At 36.3% G+C, this 24,095-nt stretch overlaps 1 protein-coding gene across 5 annotated transcripts; it reads left to right on the forward strand.

The window, feature by feature from the left end:
• Positions 1 to 23,929, forward strand: LOC146163443 (cubilin-like). 5 transcript variants are annotated; one of them, XM_083382454.1, is made up of 22 exons: positions 1 to 98; positions 1,113 to 1,290; positions 1,754 to 1,926; positions 3,610 to 3,787; positions 4,832 to 5,004; positions 6,910 to 7,087; positions 8,134 to 8,306; positions 9,983 to 10,160; positions 11,209 to 11,381; positions 11,921 to 12,119; positions 12,819 to 12,991; positions 13,743 to 13,781; positions 14,890 to 14,928; positions 15,728 to 15,926; positions 16,625 to 16,797; positions 17,432 to 17,624; positions 18,061 to 18,257; positions 19,945 to 19,983; positions 21,092 to 21,130; positions 21,592 to 21,697; positions 21,972 to 22,279; positions 22,658 to 23,929. In XM_083382454.1, the coding sequence occupies exons 1-22, from the start codon at positions 26 to 28 to the stop codon at positions 22,747 to 22,749; spliced, it is 3,273 nt and encodes a 1,090-aa protein (XP_083238580.1). In that variant the 5' UTR covers positions 1 to 25; the 3' UTR covers positions 22,750 to 23,929. The 5 variants fall into 5 exon arrangements, with proteins under 5 accessions (XP_083238580.1, XP_083238582.1, XP_083238581.1 ...); XM_083382456.1 differs by having other exon boundaries at positions 21,095 to 21,130; XM_083382455.1 differs by having other exon boundaries at positions 13,746 to 13,781.
• The last annotated feature ends 166 nt before the right edge of the window (positions 23,930 to 24,095 follow it).

A 24,095-nucleotide genomic window follows, 5' to 3' on the forward strand; every position in this document is an offset into this window, starting at 1 on the left:
CATAAAGATATTAGCAAAAAGAAAAATGAATAGTGTTATAGCAGTACTTCTTTTTGCCTTGGTAAAGTTTTTGGTGTGTGATGGTTGGCGGAACACAGGTAAGCGTTGGCATTACTTTTATTAAATTTTTGCTCTTTTATAAATCTTACAACTTTTACTTGAATAGTTTTACAGCTAAGCAAGTTTGTTTACATGCTGTTGTTATAAGCATGTACCCCGATCAGGGCCGTAACTTCGTTCGGCTTTTGGGCGCCCAGGGGCGAATCCAGGATTTTCCGGGGGCATGAAAAAATCAGATATGACGTCAGATAGTTACGCCATAACGTGACGCCAGGAGGTTATCTCAAGGGCACCACACACTGCGTTACAAAGATGTTATCGATTAGCGCAAAGCTAAATGAAGAACTGACAAACCGTTTATTTGACGGCGCGATGAGACTCACGACGCCTTTGAGATAAAATATTTTATAGAAGTTTGTTACGAAACAAACGCTATAAACATAACGAGATTTCGAAAAAATGTTTATGTGTAAGAAAAGACAAAATACAGTTTGGGGGTGGTGTGGCAAGTTAGCCTACCATCAGGATTCGCCTCTGGAGGTGACATGTTTCATAATAACCAGTTAAGATCATTTTTTTTAGCTAAAAAAAGGTTTCTGATATTTGCAATGTTTTCGAAAAATGCCGATAATTAATATGACTTTTTTTGTTAGGGGAATATCGTCAAACGTGTAATAATTGATCCTTAAATAAGTAATAAACTTAAAGCCGCCAAACAGTTACTATGTGAATATTTCAGATCAAATTTTTAACAAGTTTACCAGTTTTTACCAGACATATTAAAGAAAAACTAGCAGCACGTTCCGTCCCCAGCTCTGAGGCACATCTGCATTACACCGACTGAACCGGTTGTAGTTACGGCTCTTTCCCTGTTTAATTCCCCTTGGACCCGCTCTCGAAAAAATGAAATAAAAAACTAAAATAAAACATACCTAAAAAACGGCGATTGTTGTTTAAATGTAGTTCAACTTAGCAACTAGTAAAAAAATAAAAAATAAAAAAACATTTTTAGCAACTAATAAATGGCAAGACATTGTAGCTTGTTTATTTAGGTTGCAGCCGCAGGATTCAACTTGCTTCAACTAACAGTGGTTTTATCAGCTCGTTAAACTACCCGAACGAGTACCCAGCAAACTCGGAGTGCACCTACAGCTTCACAAGCACCAATAACGACCGTCACATTAAAGTCAGCTTTGTGTCTTTTCACCTCGAACAATCATCAAACTGCAAGTAAGTTGATATATCGCTTAACGTTTCAACAACTCCGGCCTGCTAATATCAATTATCCAGCCAACCACCTATTTTACATACTGAAAGCGAGGTCGCAAACCATATTTCCTTCCCAGGCCCGCCTTGAGTAACAGTTATGCTAATGAAATGCTTCAAAAACTACAAGTTCTTCATTAAAATGGTTCGTCGAAGTTTGCTATTTACACCGAGACCCTTCTGAGATGGGCTTTGGCCCACGTCTAAGGTTGATGAACCCTAGTTTAAAGTTTGGTATAGCATATAGAGCGGTCATGCTAAATTCTACGTCAGATGCACATTGGCGTCATTTATGTGAGAACAGTAAAAATAGCCTGGAGCCAACTAATAATAGTATAAAAATACATGGTAAATGAAATATACCCCTGTGCTAAAATATAATTGAGAAAATACAGGAAAAAGTGAACATATAAACTTAATATTTTAGGTACGACTTCCTGGCAGTGTACGACGGATCAAGCACGAGTGCGAGGTTGCTTGGTAAGCATTGCGGTCAATTGATTCCCCCCTCACACACCAGCAGTCAAATGCATATGACGGTCCACTTCAAATCGGATTCTTCCCGTCAATTTTCTGGCTTTCAAATGAGATATGAAACTGGTGAGTTCGATATGTTTATATAATTTAGCAATCCAGGAAAAATACCATACCCATATATTTGACTTTTTTTCACTTTAAGTCCATTATTGGTCAGAACGGTCAAATGCCACAATTGGTAATATGCTACATATATATATGTCGTAGCTATATCTATTTTTTCTAATACTAATACAAAGACTAAAGTTTTTTATTGAATTAAACGTTGTCATTCCTAAATCAAATCAGCTTTTTCTTTGTACCGGTATGTGTTTTATCAAATGTTATTTTTTGGAAACATAAAATTCGCAGACAGCTGCGGTAACCAGCATTTCCGGTCCGAAAATTGGAAAAGTAATAACTATTGGCAATGTCATATCAATGCAGTTTAATGGCAAACTAATATTTAATCTATTGCTTTTTAACGGTAAATGGTGGTCTGCGGAAGATTGCTAATGTTTGAAAAAGTTGATAATACAAAATAATTAGTCATAACTTTGGCTTCTGAGCAACATTTCGGGTTTTGTAGTTAAAGCTAGTTTTCGTACGCTGGACGGCCTGTGCCACTTTAAATAGATTTAAACACATAACAATTAGTTTCGATGTTACTTATTAGTTCAAGCTGTGCTAGACGTCAGCTTACTTCCGCCCATTATCTCAGATGCCAAACGTTTTACAATTGATATTATCAACTTTTACAAATAGCGAAACGTTTGATAGGCTGTTGACTCCCGGAAGATTCGGGAAACGGGGTTGCATCTACATTTTCTGAAAAAAATTAACGGCGTTTTACAAACAAATAGTTAAACTTTTATTTTTGCTTCAGTCTAAGACATAAAGATATTAGCAAAAATAAAAATGAATAGTGTTATAGCAGTACTTCTTTTTGCCTTGGTAAAGTTTTTGGTGTGTGACGGTTGGCGGAACACAAGTAAGCGTTGGCATTACTTTTATTAAATTTTTGCTCTTTTATAAATCTTACAACTTTTACTTGAATAGTTTTACAGCTAAGCAAGTTTGTTTACATGCTGTTGTTATAAGCATGTACCCCGATCAGGGCCGTAACTTCGTTCGGCTTTTGGGCGCCCAGCGGCGAATCCAGGATTTTCCGGGGGGCATGAAAAAATCAGATATGACGTCAGATAGTTACGCCATAACGTGACGCCAGGAGGTTATCTCAAGGGCACCACACACTGCGTTACAAAGATGTTATCGATTAGCGCAAAGCTAAATAAAGAACTGACAAACCGTTTATTTGACGGCGCGATGAGACTCACGACGCCTTTTGAGATAAAACTTTTTTTGTTAGGGGAATATCGTCAAACGTGTAATAATTGATCCTAAAATAAGTAATAAACTTAAAGCCGCCAAACAGTTACTATGTGGATATTTCAGATCAAATTTTTAACAAGTTTACCAGTTTTTACCAGACATATTAAAGAAAAACTAGAAGCACGTTCCGTCCCACCTCTGAGGCACCTGTGCATTACACCGACTGAACCGGTTGTAGTTACGGCTCTTTCCCTGTTTAATTCCCCTTGGACCCGCTCTCGAAAAAATGAAATAAAAAACTAAAATAAAACATACCTAAAAAACGGCGATTGTTGTTTAAATGTAGTTCAACTTAACAACTAGTAAAAAATAAAAAAATAAAAAAACATTTTTAGCAACTAATAAATGGCAAGACATTGTAGCTTGTTTATTTAGGTTGCAGCCGCAGGATTCAACTTGCTTCAAATAGCAGTGGTTTTATCAGCTCGTTAAACCACCCGAACGAGTACCCAGCAAACTCGGATTGCACCTACCGCTTCACAAGCACCAATAACGACCGTCACATTAAAGTCAGCTTTGTGGCTTTTCACCTCGAACAATCATCAAACTGCGAGTAAGTTGATATATCGCTTAACGTTTCAACAACTACGGCCTGCTAATATCAATTATCCAGCCAACCACCTATTTTACATACTGAAAGCGAGGTCGCAAACCATATTTCCTTAATGCATTCTTTGTATGTAATTAAACTCATTCCCTATTGCCCAAAATATCCCAGGCCCGCCTTGAGTAACAGTTATGCTAATGAAATGCTTCAAAAACTACAAGTTCTTCATTAAAATGGTTCGTCGAAGTTTGCTATTTACACCGAGACCCTTCTGAGATGGGCTTTGGCCCACGTCTAAGGTTGATGATCCCTAGTTTAAAGTTTGGTATAGCATATAGAGCGGTCATGCTAAATTCTACGTCAGATGCACATTGGCGTCATTTATGTGAGAACAGTAAAAATAGCCTGGAGCCAACTAATAATAGTATAAAAATACATGGTAAATGAAATATACCCCTGTGCTAAAATATAATTGAGAAAATACAGGAAAAAGTGAACATATAAACTTAATATTTTAGTTTTTCATTTTGAATAGCCAGTCCGACCTTTCTTGTTTGAATTCAATCGTTACTCAATCACTGAATTACAGCAATAGGTTTCGAGCCAACTGACAAAGCCGTTTTCTGAAAACTTCCATATCACTACTTTTTGTACTTTTGTCGAGAGGCACAAACACATAATTACAAGGGTTGTTAAGCTGGGGCTACGGACCCTTTGGGGGTTCATGAACTAGTTTTAGGGGGTTCATGAAGGCCTAATAAAAATAGTAGTGTATATTTAGGAAGTAATCAATTTAAAAAAACAACTTAAATTAAATTGAAACGGCTTTGCACTGAATGTAGACTTCGTTATACTTTAACATTTTTCGAACCGAAATCGGCAGATTTCTAAAGTCGTATCGGGAAGTCAATTTTAAAAATTCTCCCCTTCCGTGGTCGCGCAAAGCGAAGAAAAAAATTAGGGGTCCACGGTAAAAAAGAACCCTTGCTCTATTACCTTGAAAATCTGGCTTACTGTGTTATTCACTGCTTTAAAACTTCAATGTTACAGGCACGACTTCCTGGCAGTGTACGACGGATCAAGCACGAGTGCGAGGTTGCTTGGTAAGCATTGCGGTCAATTGATTCCCCCCTCACACACCAGCAGTCAAATGTATATGACGGTCCGCTTCAAATCGGATTCTTCCCGTCAATTTTCTGGCTTTCGAATGAGATATGAAACTGGTGAGTTCGATATGTTTATATAATTTAGCAATCCGGGAAAAATACCATACCCATATATTTGACTTTTTTCCACTTTAAGTCCTTTATTGGTCAGAACGGTCAAATGCCACAATTGGTAATATGCTACATATATATATGTCGTAGCTATATCTATTTTTTCTAATACTAATACAAAGACTAAACTTTTTTATTGAATTAAACGTTGTCATTCCTAAATCAAATCAGCTTTTTCTTTGTACCGGTATGTGTTTTATCAAATGTTATATTTTGGAAACATAAAATTCGCAGACAGCTGCGGTAACCAGCATTTCCGGTCCGAAAATTGGAAAAGTAATAACTATTGGCAATGTCATATCAATGCAGTTTAATGGCAAACTAATATTTAATCTATTGCTTTTTAACGGTAAATGGTCGTCTGCGGAAGATTGCTAATGTTTGAAAAAGTTGATAATACAAAATAATTAGTCATAACTTTGGCTTCTGAGCAACATTTCGGGTTTTGTAGTTAAAGCTAGTTTTCGTACGCTGGACGGCCTGTGCCACTTTAAATAGATTTAAACACATAACAATTAGTTTCGATGTTACTTATTAGTTCAAGCTGTGCTAGACGTCAGCTTACTTCCGCCCATTATCTCAGATGCCAAACGTTTTACAATTGATATTATCAACTTTTACAAATAGCGAAACGTTTGATAGGCTGTTGACTCCCGGAAGATTCGGGAAACGGGGTTGCATCTACATTTTCTGAAAAAAATTAACGGCGTTTTACAAACAAATAGTTAAACTTTTATTTTTGCTTCAGTCTAAGACATAAAGATATTAGCAAAAAGAAAAATGAATAGTGTTATAGCAGTACTTCTTTTTGCCTTGGTAAAGTTTTTGGTGTGTGATGGTTGGCGGAACACAGGTAAGCGTTGGCATTACTTTTATTAAATTTTTGCTCTTTTATAAATCTTACAACTTTTACTTGAATAGTTTTACAGCTAAGCAAGTTTGTTTACATGCTGTTGTTATAAGCATGTACCCCGATCAGGGCCGTAACTTCGTTCGGCTTTTGGGCGCCCAGGGGCGAATCCAGGATTTTCCGGGGGCATGAAAAAATCAGATATGACGTCAGATAGTTACACCATAACGTGACGCCAGGAGGTTATCTCAAGGGCACCACACACTGCGTTACAAAGATGTTATCGATTAGCGCAAAGCTAAATAAAGAACTGACAAACCGTTTATTTGACGGCGCGATGAGACTCACGACACCTTTGAGATAAAATATTTTATAAAAGTTTGTTACGAAACAAACGCTATAAACATAACGAGATTTCGAAAAAATGTTTATGTGTAAGAAAAGGCAAAATACAGTTTGGGGGTGGTGTGGCAAGTTAGCCTACCATCAGGATTCGCCTCTGGAGGTGACATGTTTCATAATAACCAGTTAAGATCATTTTTTTTAGCTAAAAAAAGGTTTCTGATATTTGCAATGTTTTCGAAAAATGCCGATAATTAATATGACTTTTTTTGTTAGGGGAATATCGTCAAACGTGTAATAATTGATCCTTAAATAAGTAATAAACTTAAAGCCGCCAAACAGTTACTATGTGAATATTTCAGATCAAATTTTTAACAAGTTTACCAGTTTTTACCAGACATATTAAAGAAAAACTAGCAGCACGTTCCGTCCCCAGCTCTGAGGCACATCTGCATTACACCGACTGAACCGGTTGTAGTTACGGCTCTTTCCCTGTTTAATTCCCCTTGGACCCGCTCTCGAAAAAATGAAATAAAAAACTAAAATAAAACATACCTAAAAAACGGCGATTGTTGTTTAAATGTAGTTCAACTCAGCAACTAGTAAAAAACATTTTTAGCAACTAATAAATGGCAAGACATTGTAGCTTGTTTATTTAGGTTGCAGCCGCAGGATTCAACTTGCTTCAAATAGCAGTGGTTTTATCAGCTCGTTAAACTACCCGAACGAGTACCCAGCAAGCTTGGATTGCACCTACCGCTTCACAATCACCAATAACGACCGTCACATTAAAATCAGCTTTGTGGCTTTTCACCTCGAACTATCATCAAACTGCGAGTAAGTTGATATATCCCTTAACGTTTCAACAACTACGGCCTGCTAATATCAATTATCCAGCCAACCACCTATTTTACATACTGAAAGCGAGGTCGCAAACCCAATTTCCTTAATGCATTCTTTGTATGTAATTAAACTCATTCCCTATTGCCCAAAAATATCCCAGGCCCGCCTTGAGTAACAGTTATGCTAATGAAATGCTTCAAAAACTACAAGTTCTTCATTAAAATGTTTCGTCGAAGTTTGCTATTTACACCGAGACCCTTCTGAGATGGGCTTTGGCCCACGTCTAAGGTTGATGATCCCTAGTTTAAAGTTTGGTATAGCATATAGAGCGGTCATGCTAAATTCTACGTCAGATGCACATTGGCGTCATTTATGTGAGAACAGTAAAAATAGCCTGGAGCCAACTAATAATAGTATAAAAATACATGGTAAATGAAATATACCCCTGTGCTAAAAAATATTTGAGAAAATACAGGAAAAAGTGAACATATAAACTTAATATTAGCTTTCATTTTGAATAGCCAGACCGACCTTTCTTGTTTGAATTCAATCGTTACTCAATCACTGAATTACAGCAATAGGTTTCGAGCCGACTGACAAAGCCGTTTTCTGAAAACTTCCATATCACTACTTTTTGTACTTTTGTCGAGAGGCACAAACACATAATTACAAGGGTTGTTAAGCTGGGGCTACGGACCCTTTGGGGGTTCATGAACTAGTTTTAGGGGGTTCATGAAGGCCTAATAAAAATAGTAGTGTATATTTAGGAAGTAATCAATTTAAAAAAACAACTTAAATTAAATTGAAACGGCTTTGCACTGAATGTAGACTTCGTTACACTTTAAAATTTTTCGGACCGAAATCGGCAGATTTCTAAAGTCGTATCGCGAAGTCAATTTTAAAAATTCCCCCCTTCCGTGGTCCGCGCAAAGCGAAAAAAAAATTAGGGGTCTACGGTAAAAAGAACCCTTGCTCCATTACCTTGAAAATCTGGCTTACTGTGTTCCTAATTCACTGCTTTAAGAACTTTAATGTTACAGGTACGACTTCCTGGCAGTGTACGACGGATCAAGCACGAGTGCGAGGTTGCTTGGTAAGCATTGCGGTCAATTGATTCCCCCCTCACACACCAGCAGTCAAATGCATATGACGGTCCACTTCAAATCGGATTCTTCCCTTCAATTTTCTGGCTTTCGAATGAGATATGAAACTGGTGAGTTCGATATGTTTATATAATTTAGCAATCCGGGAAAAATACCATACCCATATATTTGACTTTTTTTCACTTTAAGTCCATTATTGGTCAGAACGGTCAAATGCCACAATTGGTAATATGCTACATATATATATGTCGTAGCTATATCTATTTTTTCTAATACTAATACAAAGACTAAACTTTTTTATTGAATTAAACGTTGTCATTCCTAAATCAAATCAGCTTTTTCTTTGTACCGGTATGTGTTTTATCAAATGTTATATTTTGGAAACATAAAATTCGCAGACAGCTGCGGTAACCAGCATTTCCGGTCCGAAAATTGGAAAAGTAATAACTATTGGCAATGTCATATCAATGCAGTTTAATGGCAAACTAATATTTAATCTATTGCTTTTTAACGGTAAATGGTGGTCTGCGGAAGATTGCTAATGTTTGAAAAAGTTGATAATACAAAATAATTAGTCATAACTTTGGCTTCTGAGCAACATTTCGGGTTTTGTAGTTAAAGCTAGTTTTCGTACGCTGGACGGCCTGTGCCACTTTAAATAGATTTAAACACATAACAATTAGTTTCGATGTTACTTATTAGTTCAAGCTGTGCTAGACGTCAGCTTACTTCCGCCCATTATCTCAGATGCCAAACGTTTTACAATTGATATTATCAACTTTTACAAATAGCGAAACGTTTGATAGGCTGTTGACTCCCGGAAGATTCGGGAAACGGGGTTGCATCTACATTTTCTGAAAAAAATTAACGGCGTTTTACAAACAAATAGTTAAACTTTTATTTTTGCTTCAGTCTAAGACATAAAGATATTAGCAAAAAGAAAAATGAATAGTGTTATAGCAGTACTTCTTTTTGCCTTGGTAAAGTTTTTGGTGTGTGATGGTTGGCGGAACACAGGTAAGCGTTGGCATTACTTTTATTAAATTTTTGCTCTTTTATAAATCTTACAACTTTTACTTGAATAGTTTTACAGCTAAGCAAGTTTGTTTACATGCTGTTGTTATAAGCATGTACCCCGATCAGGGCCGTAACTTCGTTCGGCTTTTGGGCGCCCAGCGGCGAATCCAGGATTTTCCGGGGGGCATGAAAAAATCAGATATGACGTCAGAAAGTTACGCCATAACGTGACGCCAGGAGGTTATCTCAAGGGCACCACACACTGCGTTACAAAGATGTTATCGATTAGCGCAAAGCTAAATAAAGAACTGACAAACCGTTTATTTGACGGCGCGATGAGACTCACGACGCCTTTTGAGATAAAACTTTTTTTGTTAGGGGAATATCGTCAAACGTGTAATAATTGATCCTTAAATAAGTAATAAACTTAAAGCCGCCAAACAGTTACTATGTGGATATTTCAGATCAAATTTTTAACAAGTTTACCAGTTTTTACCAGACATTTTAAAGAAAAACTAGAAGCACGTTCCGTCCCCAGCTCTGAGGCACATCTGCATTACACCGACTGAACCGGTTGTAGTTACGGCTCTTTCCCTGTTTAATTCCCCTTGGACCCGCTCTCGAAAAAATGAAATAAAAAACTAAAATAAAACATACCTAAAAAACGGCGATTGTTGTTTAAATGTAGTTCAACTTAGCAACTAGTAAAAAATAAAAAAACATTTTTAGCAACTAATAAATGGCAAGACATTGTAGCTTGTTTATTTAGGTTGCAGCCGCTGGATTCAACTTGCTTCAAATAGCAGTGGTTTTATCAGCTCGTTAAACTACCCGAACGAGTACCCAGCAAGCTCGGATTGCACCTACCGCTTCACAATCACCAATAACGACCGTCACATTAAAATCAGCTTTGTGGCTTTTCACCTCGAACAAACATCAATCTGCGAGTAAGTTGATATATCCCTTAACGTTTCAACAACTACAGCCTGCTAATATCAATTATCCAGCCAACCACCTATTTTCATACTGAAAGCGAGGTCGCAAACCATATTTCCTTAATGCATTCTTTGTATGTAATTAAACTCATTCCCTATTGCCCAAAATATCCCAGGCCCGCCTTGAGTAACAGTTATGCTAATGAAATGCTTCAAAAACTACAAGTTCTTCATTAAAATGGTTCGTCGAAGTTTGCTATTTACACCGAGACCCTTCTGAGATGGGCTTTGGCCCACGTCTAAGGTTGATGATCCCTAGTTTAAAGTTTGGTATAGCATATAGAGCGGTCATGCTAAATTCTACGTCAGATGCACATTGGCGTCATTTATGTGAGAACAGTAAAAATAGCCTGGAGCCAACTAATAATAGTATAAAAATACATGGTAAATGAAATATACCCCTGTGCTAAAATATAATTGAGAAAATACAGGAAAAAGTGAACATATAAACTTAATATTTTAGTTTTTCATTTTGAATAGCCAGTCCGACCTTTCTTGTTTGAATTCAATCGTTACTCAATCACTGAATTACAGCAATAGGTTTCGAGCCAACTGACAAAGCCGTTTTCTGAAAACTTCCATATCACTACTTTTTGTACTTTTGTCGAGAGGCACAAAGACATAATTACAAGGGTTTTTAGGCTGGGGCTACGGACCCTTTGGGGGTTCATGAACTAGTTTTAGGGGGTTTATGAAGGCCTAATAAAAATAGTAGTGTATATTTAGGAAGTAATCAATTTCAAAAAACAACTTAAAATAAATTGAAACGGCTTTGCACTGAATGTAGACTTCGTTACACTTTAAAATTTTTCGGACCGAAATCGGCAGATTTCTAAAGTCGTATCGGGAAGTCAATTTTAAAAATTCCCCCCTTCCGTGGTCCGCGCAAAGCGAAAAAAAAAGTAGGGGTCTACAGTAAAAAAGAACCCTTGCTCCATTACCTTGAAAATCTGGCTTACTGTGTTCCTAATTCACTGCTTTAAGAACTTTAATGTTACAGGTACGACTTCCTGGCAGTGTACGACGGATCAAGCACGAGTGCGAGGTTGCTTGGTAAGCATTGCGGTCAATTGATTCCCCCCTCACACACCAGCAGTCAAATGTATATGACGGTCCGCTTCAAATCGGATTCTTCCCGTCAATTTTCTGGCTTTCGAATGAGATATGAAACTGGTGAGTTCGATATGTTTATATAATTTAGCAATCCGGGAAAAATACCATACCCATATATTTGACTTTTTTCCACTTTAAGTCCATTATTGGTCAGAACGGTCAAATGCCACAATTGGTAATATGCTACATATATATATGTCGTAGCTATATCTATTTTTTCTAATACTAATCCAAAGACTAAACTTTTTTATTGAATTAAACGTCGTCATTCCTAAATCAAATCAGCTTTTTCTTTGTACCGGTATGTGTTTTATCAAATGTTATATTTTGGAAACATAAAATTCGCAGACAGCTGCGGTAACCAGCATTTCCGGTCCGAAAATTGGAAAAGTAATAACTATTGGCAATGTCATATCAATGCAGTTTAATGGCAAACTAATATTTAATCTATTGCTTTTTAACGGTAAATGGTGGTCTGCGGAAGATTGCTAATGTTTGAAAAAGTTGATAATACAAAATAATTAGTCATAACTTGGCTTTGTTTTGTTGCTCATGGATGAATTATTACGATACACGTTTACTCTTTTTGATATTTTTAGTTACCGAATCTGCAAATCAAAATTGTGACGTCAGTGTTGAATTGGGCGCTGGCACCAACGATTTGATCAACTCACCAAACTACCCGGCAAATTACCTGCCTAACTCTGAGTGCACCTACCGGATCACGAGTCCGACTAGCGCATTGCACGTTTCAATCACCTTCGTAGCTTTTTACCTAGAATCCTCCACGGGATGCGAGTAAGTTTGTTTGAAAATATACTCAAAGGTAAAAAATGATTAAGAGGATACGGTGAAAGACAAAATTCTCACATCAGGTACATGATGATGACGTTTTCTATGAGCACTTTAACAGCAGTTGGGAGCCAAATATACACGTGCGCCATTACTTGTAAATGTTGCGAGTAAACCATTGTCTATTTTGTCTTAAACCTAATCTATCTTTGAATATTACTAAAGCTATATAGGTGCAAAGATTTAGACAGATTTAAATTTATTTCGGAACAACCGTATACACATGCGAAAAATTTAGATAAACTAAGCGTCCGTAGTTCCTAGGGGGCGGCAAAAGACGGTTAAATCATCTAGTCAGCTGCAAAACTCTTCGTTTTCGCTGACTCTCAAACCAGCTTCAACAATTTTTGAACGACATACCTCGACTTTCCTAAAATAAAAAGTTTTCCACGTTTGAATAGTGTAACATTAACATTGTAGTCTTTGTATAGCTGTTCTTTAGCTCTTCCAAACTTGTATCCCAAAACAGTAAAAAATTAGACACTTTCCGTTTACAATGATTTCTTTTAGTCAGTGTTATAACATAAACAATGTTTTATCAACAAAAATTATGCTACGGAAGGTATATTGCTTCGCTTTTCAACACAGTGGTCTACCGTCTATAAATCTATTCTGCTTTCCGCAAGATCCCCTGTTATTTCATAGCTTGGATTACCTAGAGGTGTACGATGGACAAAGCACCAGTTCCAATGTGCTTGGAAAATATTGCGGTTCCACAATCCCGCTTTCTCACTCCAGCAGTGGAAGGTACATGACCATATTCTTCAAATCCGACGGGTCGGTGCAACATTCGGGCTTCAGCATAAGATACGAGGCCGGTATGTTAATTTTTGCATATTATTCTGAAAGCTATGGCGTATCCGCCGTACTATTTTGCACCATGTTAAGATTTGCAGTCTTGTCAGATCCGTTTGTAACTTCAATGTCAATTTCAATGCCCTCATCCAAATACAAGATAAAATTAAAAGGTTACCTTTATTTTTAACACATATTCAACACATATAAAAAAGAAAGGGAATATACAAGCTTGGATAAGAAATGTTTCAGTTCTTTTTAAATTTCCTTTAATTAAAGTAGCAAAACATAAATTGGTAAACATATGGTCGAAAATATAGTAACAGGTCATTTTAAAATGAATAAATGTTCGAAAACGTTTAAAATGATACCTACTTCTGTATGGGATTTGATATTCTTATACGTCTTTTTACAACCTTCAACCATTATTCTCCAACATTTCTCTTAACTTTTCTAGCTATATCACTTTAGGTCGAGTAGATAGCCATCATCCTGATAAAGGCGTTTCGATACGAACTTGCATCATTTTCACTTAATGTTACACATTAACTGAAATATAATAAGTTTGCCTTTCGGCTTTGAAGTTCATTATCAAGCTGCATTATCACTTTAAAAATTGCACTTTAGTGGGGAATAGGCTTTATAAATTGTGAGCACGAGACTAGGCCTAACATGAAATTCGGCCTAATCGACATGAATTATGGTTAGCCAATACATTCCCAAATAGGGTCATACCAATCCTGTCCATCAACCTTAATGTGTTTTTTTTTTCAGAAGCAGCCATATCAACTTACCAACCAAAAATGACTGCAGGTAACATCTTCAACATCAATAATTAATTATGTTTTCAAAGTTGTGCAATAATTAATTATGTTTTCAAAGTTGTGATGGCAACTTTGTGCTTTCGGAAAAAGTTTTTTTCGAAAAATCGGCCAACATATACTTGAAATATAATTTATATTACCACGGAGAGTTTGCATATAGCCTTTATAATAAAAATAGGCAAGAAATACAATTGAAGGGTCATAGACATATGCGCCCCCTACACTGGATTCATCCAAGATGGCCACCGTGCGTTGAAATATCACAGTTAATATATGACATACAAGACATTGGCTAGATAATCTACGCTAAATATATAGGACAGATTATTAGGATGAAATAAAATATATGAATTAAATCACTTCTATATTCGGAAAATTATGCTTTGTGTATGTAGTGAAAGTATTGGATCAATATTTTTGCTTTACAATACAACGAGGTATGCCTTTGGTCATAGGACATAGACAAGTTTCGTGATTCCACGGAACAATTGCTGTAGCCGAACTTAATCGCACTCTTCAGTGACTGTAGGACCGGAACGGTTTAAGTCGCAATATCCGGGGTTTGTTTTATGTCTTCGATGCAATTTCGCTTTTGAATGCTCTTTCTTTCTAACAATAGTATATACAATTTTATAATCAGTGCCTTCTCACTATGCTGAAAATGAATAAATGTTCGAAAACGTTTAAAATGATACCTACTTCTGTATGGGATTTGATATTCTTATACGTCTTTTTACAACCTTCAACCATTATTCTCCAACATTTCTCTTAACTTTTCTAGCTATATCACTTTAGGTCGAGTAGATAGCCATCATCCCGATAAAGGCGTTTCGATACGAACTTGCATCATTTTCACTTAATGTTACACATTAACTGAAATATAATAAGTTTGCCTTTCGGCTTTGAAGTTCATTATCAAGCTGCATTATCACTTTAAAAATTGCACTTTAGTGGGGAATAGGCTTTATAAATTGTGAGCACGAGACTAGGCCTAACATGAAATTCGGCCTAATCGACATGAATTATGGTTAGCCAATACATTCCCAAATAGGGTCATACCAATCCTGTCCATCAACCTTAATGTGTTTTTTTTTCAGAAGCAGCCATATCAACTTACCAACCAAAAATGACTGCAGGTAACATCTTCAACATCAATAATTAATTATGTTTTCAAAGTTGTGCAATAATTAATTATGTTTTCAAAGTTGTGATGGCAACTTTGTGCTTTCGGATAAAGTTTTTTTTTTCGAAAAATCGGCCAACATATACTTGAAATATAATTTATATTACCACGGAGAGTTTGCATATAGCCTTTATAATAAAAATAGGCAAGAAATACAATTGAAGGGCCATAGACATATGCGCCCCCTACACTAGATTCATCCAAGATGGCCACCGTGCGTTGAAATATCACAGTTAATATATGACATACAAGACATTGGCTAGATATATATTTGACTTTTTTTCACTTTAAGTCCATTATTGGTCAGAACGGTCAAATGCCACAATTGGTAATATGCTACATATATATATGTCGTAGCTATATCTATTTTTTCTAATACTAATACAAAGACTAAACTTTTTTATTGAATTAAACGTTGTCATTCCTAAATCAAATCAGCTTTTTCTTTGTACCGGTATGTGTTTTATCAAATGTTATATTTTGGAAACATAAAATTCGCAGACAGCTGCGGTAACCAGCATTTCCGGTCCGAAAATTGGAAAAGTAATAACTATTGGCAATGTCATATCAATGCAGTTTAATGGCAAACTAATATTTAATCTATTGCTTTTTAACGGTAAATGGTGGTCTGCGGAAGATTGCTAATGTTTGAAAAAGTTGATAATACAAAATAATTAGTCATAACTTGGCTTTGTTTTGTTGCTCATGGATGAATTATTACGATACACGTTTACTCTTTTTGATATTTTTAGTTACCGAATCTGCAAATCAAAATTGTGACGTCAGTGTTGAATTGGCCGCTGGCACCAACGATTTGATCAACTCACCAAACTACCCGGCAAATTACCTGCCTAACTCTGAGTGCACCTACCGGATCACGAGTCCGACTAGCGCATTGCACGTTTCAATCACCTTCGTAGCTTTTTACCTAGAATCCTCCACGGGATGCGAGTAAGTTTGTTTGAAAATATACTCAAAGGTAAAAAATGATTAAGAGGATACGGTGAAAGACAAAATTCTCACATCAGGTACATGATGATGACGTTTTCTATGAGCACTTTAACAGCAGTTGGGAGCCAAATATACACGTGCGCCATTACTTGTAAATGTTGCGAGTAAACCATTGTCTATTTTGTCTTAAACCTAATCTATCTTTGAATATTACTAAAGCTATATAGGTGCAAAGATTTAGACAGATTTAAATTTATTTCGGAACAACCGTATACACATGCGAAAAATTTAGATAAACTAAGCGTCCGTAGTTCCTAGGGGGCGGCAAAAGACGGTTAAATCATCTAGTCAGCTGCAAAACTCTTCGTTTTCGCTGACTCTCAAACCAGCTTCAACAATTTTTGAACGACATACCTCGACTTTCCTAAAATAAAAAGTTTTCCACGTTTGAATAGTGTAACATTAACATTGTAGTCTTTGTATAGCTGTTCTTTAGCTCTTCCAAACTTGTATCCCAAAACAGTAAAACTTAGACACTTTCCGTTTACAATGATTTCTTTTAGTCAGTTTTATAACATAAACAATGTTTTATCAACAAAAATTATGCTACGGAAGGTATATTGCTTCGCTTTTCAACACAGTGTTCTACCGTCTATAAATCTATTCTGCTTTCCACAAGATTCCCTGTTATTTCATAGCTTCGATTACCTAGAGGTGTACGATGGACAAAGCACCAGTTCCAACGTGCTTGGAAAACATTGCGGCTCCACAATCCCGCTTTCTCACTCCAGCAGTGGAAGGTACATGACCATATTCTTCAAATCCGACGGGTCTGAGCAACATTCGGGCTTCAGCATAAGATACGAGGCCGGTATGTTAATTTTTGCATATTATTCTGAAAGCTATGGCGTATCCGCCGTACTATTTTGCACCATGTTAAGATTTGCAGTCTTGTCAGATCCGTTTGTAACTTAAATGTCAATTTCAATGCCCTCATCCAAATACAAGATAAAATTAAAAGGTTACCTTTATTTTTAACACATATTCAACACATATAAAAAAGAAAGGGAATATACAAGCTTGGATAAGAAATGTTTCAGTTCTTTTTAAATTTCCTTTAATTAAAGTAGCAAAACATAAATTGGTAAACATATGGTCGAAAATATAGTAAAACAGGTCATTTTATGTAAACATAATTTACTACTCACAGAAATTTTGAATTCTTTGTTAGATCTAATGGACAGTTCCAAGCACTGTGCTACCAAACACGTTCAGAAAGGCTTGTTAGAAATATTATATAATAATGTAATATGAAAATAATTTCGGAGTCCTAAACTGTTTCTTCCATTCGAATTGCTGGTGCTTATATTTAAAATATAAATCGAAGCAGAAGTTAAGTTTTCATCATTTACCTTTAAATTTCTAGGTATATTACGCATCACATGGTAACGCCGTAACTATTTTTGGTAAATCCTAGTTGTTTTAAAATCGAACTTGATCTTTAGTTCCAGCGTTTGCTCCAAGCACATGCGAACAGACGATAGCGGTAGTTCCGACATTTAACGGAATGATTGACTGGCCCAATTACCCGCTGGGTACGAGTTCGGACTGCACTTACTTACTCACCGCCAAAAGTGACGCGTATTGCGTTCGAATTATATTCGTGACTTTCAAACTGGAGGATCAGCCGAATTGCGGGTAGGATATCATCAAATTTATATATATTTTTTTGACTTTATCTCGTCACTTAAATTTCATATTTTTTAATCCTAATTATGTCTTTGTGAACTTTGATGAAATTGTTTAGCCCAACAGTTTCGTGCGTCCAATCGAACCCCCGAAAATAAAAGTTTTGACATTTCAACGACATAAAGGCGTACTTTTGCTTTATCTTTCTATTGAAGCTTTTGTATTGAAAGTAGCACCTCTTCTTTGAAAGTACCACCTCAACTTTAGCCAAATAAACGATCTGTTTGCTGTTCCCAATGTTACAACTTAATTACGCCAAACTCAGATGTACGTTTTGGCTTAACTTACGGCATCTTTAAATAAAGTAAGCCCTCCCCCGTCTAAACAGGGATTCTGTAACCGCATCTGATAGAGGAGGCTGTAAAATAACGGTATATTTATGCAGGAGGGAATATCTAGCGGTGTACGATGGATCAAGCACTGACTCAACATTGTTGGGCAAACATTGCGGTGCCTCCCTTCCACCAACCTATGTTAGCAGTGGAATGTACATGACCATCTACTTCAAATCATCGGCCAACTACTACAACTACTTCTACTATGACCAGCAGATTACATTCTACAGAATAAGATACTTGGCCGGTCAGTAGAGTTTCTAGCAAGGCTGCGGAGTAGGTTAAAAATAACCCGAGTCTAACTCCCGAGTCCGACTTTGGCTATTATAATATACCCGAGTCCAAAATATTCCACTATTTGATATTTAACTTTTACGATTTACAGTTAGCGACAATATAAGTTTTAGTATTTGGAAATGCCCATACGCACGTCAGACTCGGGACTCGAGTAGTTTTACGTGGTCTTACGCGAGTCGCGAGTCTTGAGTCCAAGTCCGGCAAAACAAACCACCTCCGTCGAGTCCCGAGTCCCCATTCCGACTCCGCAGCCCTGGTTTCTAGTTGCCGGACGTTGTTGTGTATACTAAGCATAGAAACAGCATATGTATTGTTTTTATGTATGGTCACCACGCACGGATCTAGCATTTTATTTCATTAAACATTTTTAGAGATGGCGTCACAGAGTTACATCAAAACGTGATGTCACAAAACTACGTTTAAACGTGATGTCATAAAAAACAATCTTAGAACACTCGTCAGCTAGTTTATTTGTTAATTTTAAGCTGAGAGGTGTTACATTTATTACGAAAGCTATTAAAAATATGTTATCGATTGGCGCTAAGCGATAAAACGCTTTTATATCGTTCAATTTGCAATAATAATTATGTTTTCAAAGTTGTGATGGCAACTTTGTGCTTTCGGAAAAAGTTTTTTTCGAAAAATCGGCCAACATATACTTGAAATATAATTTATATTACCACGGAGAGTTTGCATATAGCCTTAATAATAAAAATAGGCAAGAAATACAATTGAAGGGCCATAGACATATGCGCCCCCTACACTAGATTCATCCCAGATGGCCACCGTGCGTTGAAATATCACAGTTAATATATGACATACAAGACATTGGCTAGATAATCTACGCTAAATATATAGGACAGATTATTAGGATGAAATAAAATATATGAATTAAATCACTTCTATATTCGGAAAATTATGCTTTGTGTATGTAGTGAAAGTAATGGATCAATATTTTTGCTTTACAATACAACGAGGTATGCCTTTGGTCATAGGACATAGACAAGTTTCGTGATTCCACGGAACAATTGCTGTAGCCGAACTTAATCGCACTCTTCAGTGACTGTAGGACCGGAACGGTTTAAGTCGCAATATCCGGGGTTTGTTTTATGTCTTCGATGCAATTTCGCTTTTGAATGCTCTTTCTTTCTAACAATAGTATATACACTTTTATAATCAGTGCCTTCTCACTATGCTGAAAATGAATAAATGTTCGAAAACGTTTAAAATGATACCTACTTCTGTATGGGATTTGATATTCTTATACGTCTTTTTACAACCTTCAACCATTATTCTCCAACATTTCTCTTAACTTTTCTAGCTATATCACTTTAGGTCGAGTAGATAGCCATCATCCTGATAAAGGCGTTTCGATACGAACTTGCATCATTTTCACTTAATGTTACACATTAACTGAAATATAATAAGTTTGCCTTTCGGCTTTGAAGTTCATTATCAAGCTGCATTATCACTTTAAAAATTGCACTTTAGTGGGGAATAGGCTTTATAAATTGTGAGCACGAGACTAGGCCTAACATGAAATTCGGCCTAATCGACATGAATTATGGTTAGCCAATACATTCCCAAATAGGGTCATACCAATCCTGTCCATCAACCTTAATGTGTTTTTTTTTCAGAAGCAGCCATATCAACTTACCAACCAAAAATGACTGCAGGTAACATCTTCAACATCAATAATTAATTATGTTTTCAAAGTTGTGCAATAATTAATTATGTTTTCAAAGTTGTGATGGCAACTTTGTGCTTTCGGAAAAAGTTTTTTTCGAAAAATCGGCCAACATATACTTGAAATACAATTTATATTACCACGGAGAGTTTGCATATAGCCTTTATAATAAAAATAGGCAAGAAATACAATTGAAGGGCCATAGACATATGCGCCCCCTACACTAGATTCATCCAAGATGGCCACCGTGCGTTGAAATATCACAGTTAATATATGACATACAAGACATTGGCTAGATAATCTACGCTAAATATATAGGACAGATTATTAGGATGAAATAAAATATATGAATTAAATCACTTCTATATTCGGAAAATTATGCTTTGTGTATGTAGTGAAAGTATTGGATCAATATTTTTGCTTTACAATACAACGAGGTATGCCTTTGGTCATAGGACATAGACAAGTTTCGTGATTCCACGGAACAATTGCTGTAGCCGAACTTAATCGCACTCTTCAGTGACTGTAGGACCGGAACGGTTTAAGTCGCAATATCCGGGGTTTGTTTTATGTCTTCGATGCCATTTCGCGTTTGAATGCTCTTTCTTTCTAACAATAGTATATACACTTTTATAATCAGTGCCTTCTCACTATGCTGAAAATGAATAAATGTTCGAAAACGTTTAAAATGATACCTACTTCTGTATGGGATTTGATATTCTTATACGTCTTTTTACAACCTTCAACCATTATTCTCCAACATTTCTCTTAACTTTTCTAGCTATATCACTTTAGGTCGAGTAGATAGCCATCATCCTGATAAAGGCGTTTCGATACGAACTTGCATCATTTTCACTTAATGTTACACATTAACTGAAATATAATAAGTTTGCCTTTCGGCTTTGAAGTTCATTATCAAGCTGCATTATCACTTTAAAAATTGCACTTTAGTGGGGAATAGGCTTTATAAATTGTGAGCACGAGACTAGGCCTAACATGAAATTCGGCCTAATCGACATGAATTATGGTTAGCCAATACATTCCCAAATAGGGTCATACCAATCCTGTCCATCAACCTTAATGTGTTTTTTTTTCAGAAGCAGCCATATCAACTTACCAACCAAAAATGACTGCAGGTAACATCTTCAACATCGACAAACTACTATCAATAAAGTGGCTGTTCTTTACTTAGGTCACTAACGCACAATTGCCCAAAGCGATTAAATTTGATCTAAGGCGTCTCTTTTATGTTTAATGGCAGCAAAACATTTATTAAAAAATAATCATTTGTACAAATGCCTTATTCATTAAGTTACATCATTTTACCCCGAATAGTCACGTAATTTATTTCATGTCACATTTGACTAAACTCGATTTAACACCGGCACAAAATTCGTTTCTATATCAAACTGTGCTTGAAAATAGCCAGAGTGAATTACCCTTGATTTAGATATGTAAACATAAATAAAGGTGGTATTTTTAACTGGGTTTTTATTTCAGATTTAAAGCGCAAACGGCCTTGTTGTGATCATACAGGCACTTCTGCAAACCTTTACAATTTTTTTTGTCACACCTTTACTATTTTCTCTTCTTTCAGCTACCCCCACATCTCCAGCTCAAACAAACCCCGGCGTTATAGCTGGAGCGGTCGTAGCCACGGTGATTCTTCTCAGTGGCATAATCACTATCTGCTACAAAAAAGTGTAAGTTAAAAAAGGTTTGTTCAAAGGGGTTAACAACAATTTGTTCGAAAGTCCTGAGAATGGGAGAAATTGTTAAACTTTGAAGAAAGATCTAGAGAAACACGTTCGAAATCGGGAGTTGGATGTAAATGTTTTTATGTAGTCAGAACATTGTTAAAAAATTAGGTGCTGGCTATCTTTGTCAACATTTTGCAATAAAAATGCACTTTCTGTCTTTTCTCGCAATCGCGTACAGATTGTTGTTTTTAAAGACATCAATTTTTTTGTACCGCAGGTATTTTAAGAGATTCAACTCTGACCCTAAAAACGAGGAAGAAGTTCAAAAATCAATGGAGGTTTCTGAGCCTCAACAGGCGGCTACTGCCCCATGCATTCCGCAACAACACAAAGCACAAGAATTACCCATACCAAGGTCGCAGCCTCTACTAAACTGCCACATGGAAGATCGGAGCAATGTGCAGTTTACGGGAGGACTTCCACAACCCAATCGACAAGAACCCCAGGGTCCAATTGAAGATCTGGATGAAATCTACTCCTGTGCTGATGGTCTTACATTCACTTATCCCGCAACTGGACGAAGCGGTAAGTTTTTTTGATTCACGGTCGTGCTATAGCACAATCTTTGTAGAAAATAAATCAGGTTGGAGCACAGCCTAATATCAAGACTCCTGTAGCGCTTAACCTGCCGTTACATTTTTTTGGATTTACGACGCTTTGCTTAAAAGTCAAAATTAGTTGCGTCCCCAATTTGAAACATTTTTAGCGTTCACTGTGATTTTACAATGAACGAAATAAAAGTAACATTCAGGGTCAGTTCAATTGGTAAATTGGGGGATTTACTGCACTCTAATCGTGTACAAACAATTGCATCAAAAATCGTACTGATAAAGCAAAAATTGTATCCCCCCAAAAAATGTTTAAAATATTGTTTGGCAACTAATGTTATACGTTTGTTCACAGGGGGAGCAAGACAAGAGCGCCAAGGCGAAAGCTCTGGCAATTTGCATAATATCAACGCGCAAGGAGTTGATTACCTTGATTTCAAGCTTTAATTTAAACATACTGGGTTTTATGGGTGCAATGCCTTTCGAAAACTCTGCTGACCAAGTATAACACAATTCAAAATGCTAAAAATTTAACTCATTATTGGCCAGCAGTAAATACAACATACCAACCAGCAGCAAAACGTTTCTTCGAGTTAAAGATAACCAAGTATTTGTGTTTACAATACACAACTGTCCTCAATAAGATATTGTACGTATTTTGGAGGCCTACCACAGTAAATCTATGCTTTTTCAAATAAATAGGCATTTTTACATTTTAAATTCATCGTAATATTTAGTGTTTTGTCCATCATTTTGCATATTTACTTTCAATTGTAAACACTTTTATTCTTCTTCAACCAAAATTACGGGGCGTGAAGTGTCAAAATAGATCTAGGCCAGTGCTCCGCAACCTTTTGTCCACTTGCGGCATACCAGCATAGCTATATACCAATTCGGCGGCACAGCTACGAAATATATGTCGACTGACAACAGACAACATCAGCAAATATCCATGGCAGCCAAAAACGAGCGATTTGTTATAAAAAATAAAATTTTGCACTTACTAAGATTTCTTAAGCCCGTTAAAGTCGTGAAAATTTTACCCCCTTGCAAAAGCTGTTTGGAGAACGGGGTATAATAACATTTTTAATATAAAATTCCGAAAGTCCCTTGTTCCAAAAAAAATCCCTTAAATTCCAAAAATCCCTTTGTTTTAATAACATTCCAAAAAACCTTGTACTTGGTTGCGAAGCACTGATCTAGACTACTGGTATTAGTTATTTGAAAGAATTTTATGTGCTCGGATGTAGCTTAAGAGGGTTAGCTTTCCAAAGATTTTGAGTGGCTGATAATTTGCTTTCAAATGAAGTTTTACGTTATGACAATGTGTTTTTAGTTATTCAATGCTATGGTCTAAACTTACAAAGTTCTTTTACGCAAACATTTTCGTGTTACCCACCATTATGTGTGTAAATACGATTTAAAACGGCATACTGAAAAGTATTTGTTTTGGCGACGTACTTTAACAAATCGCCAAAATTTTAAAACAGATTTTGCTAATTACGTTTACACACAAACTATAATTATAATTAGCACGCCAACCTGTTCGAACGCACATTTTGCTCTAATGCTGACCTAAAATTATTATTTAAATTTGTGATTCTACACATGTGGTAGCCGATTGTTAATAAAATGATTGTTATACAGGATTATTGTAGTGTTTTAGTTTTCCTCTTGGCCTGTTAAGCAAACCTAAAATTGTTTGCGCCAAACAGAGACAAACTATATTTCTTTAAATCGAAGCAGGAAGTAACCGTAAATTTATCCTTGCATTCCCTTTACAGTACTGGATG

The sequence above is a fragment of the Ascidiella aspersa genome, chromosome 2 (assembly GCF_963924565.1).
Source record: "Ascidiella aspersa chromosome 2, kaAscAspe10.2, whole genome shotgun sequence".
Classification (NCBI taxonomy): Eukaryota; Metazoa; Chordata; class Ascidiacea; order Phlebobranchia; family Ascidiidae; genus Ascidiella; species Ascidiella aspersa.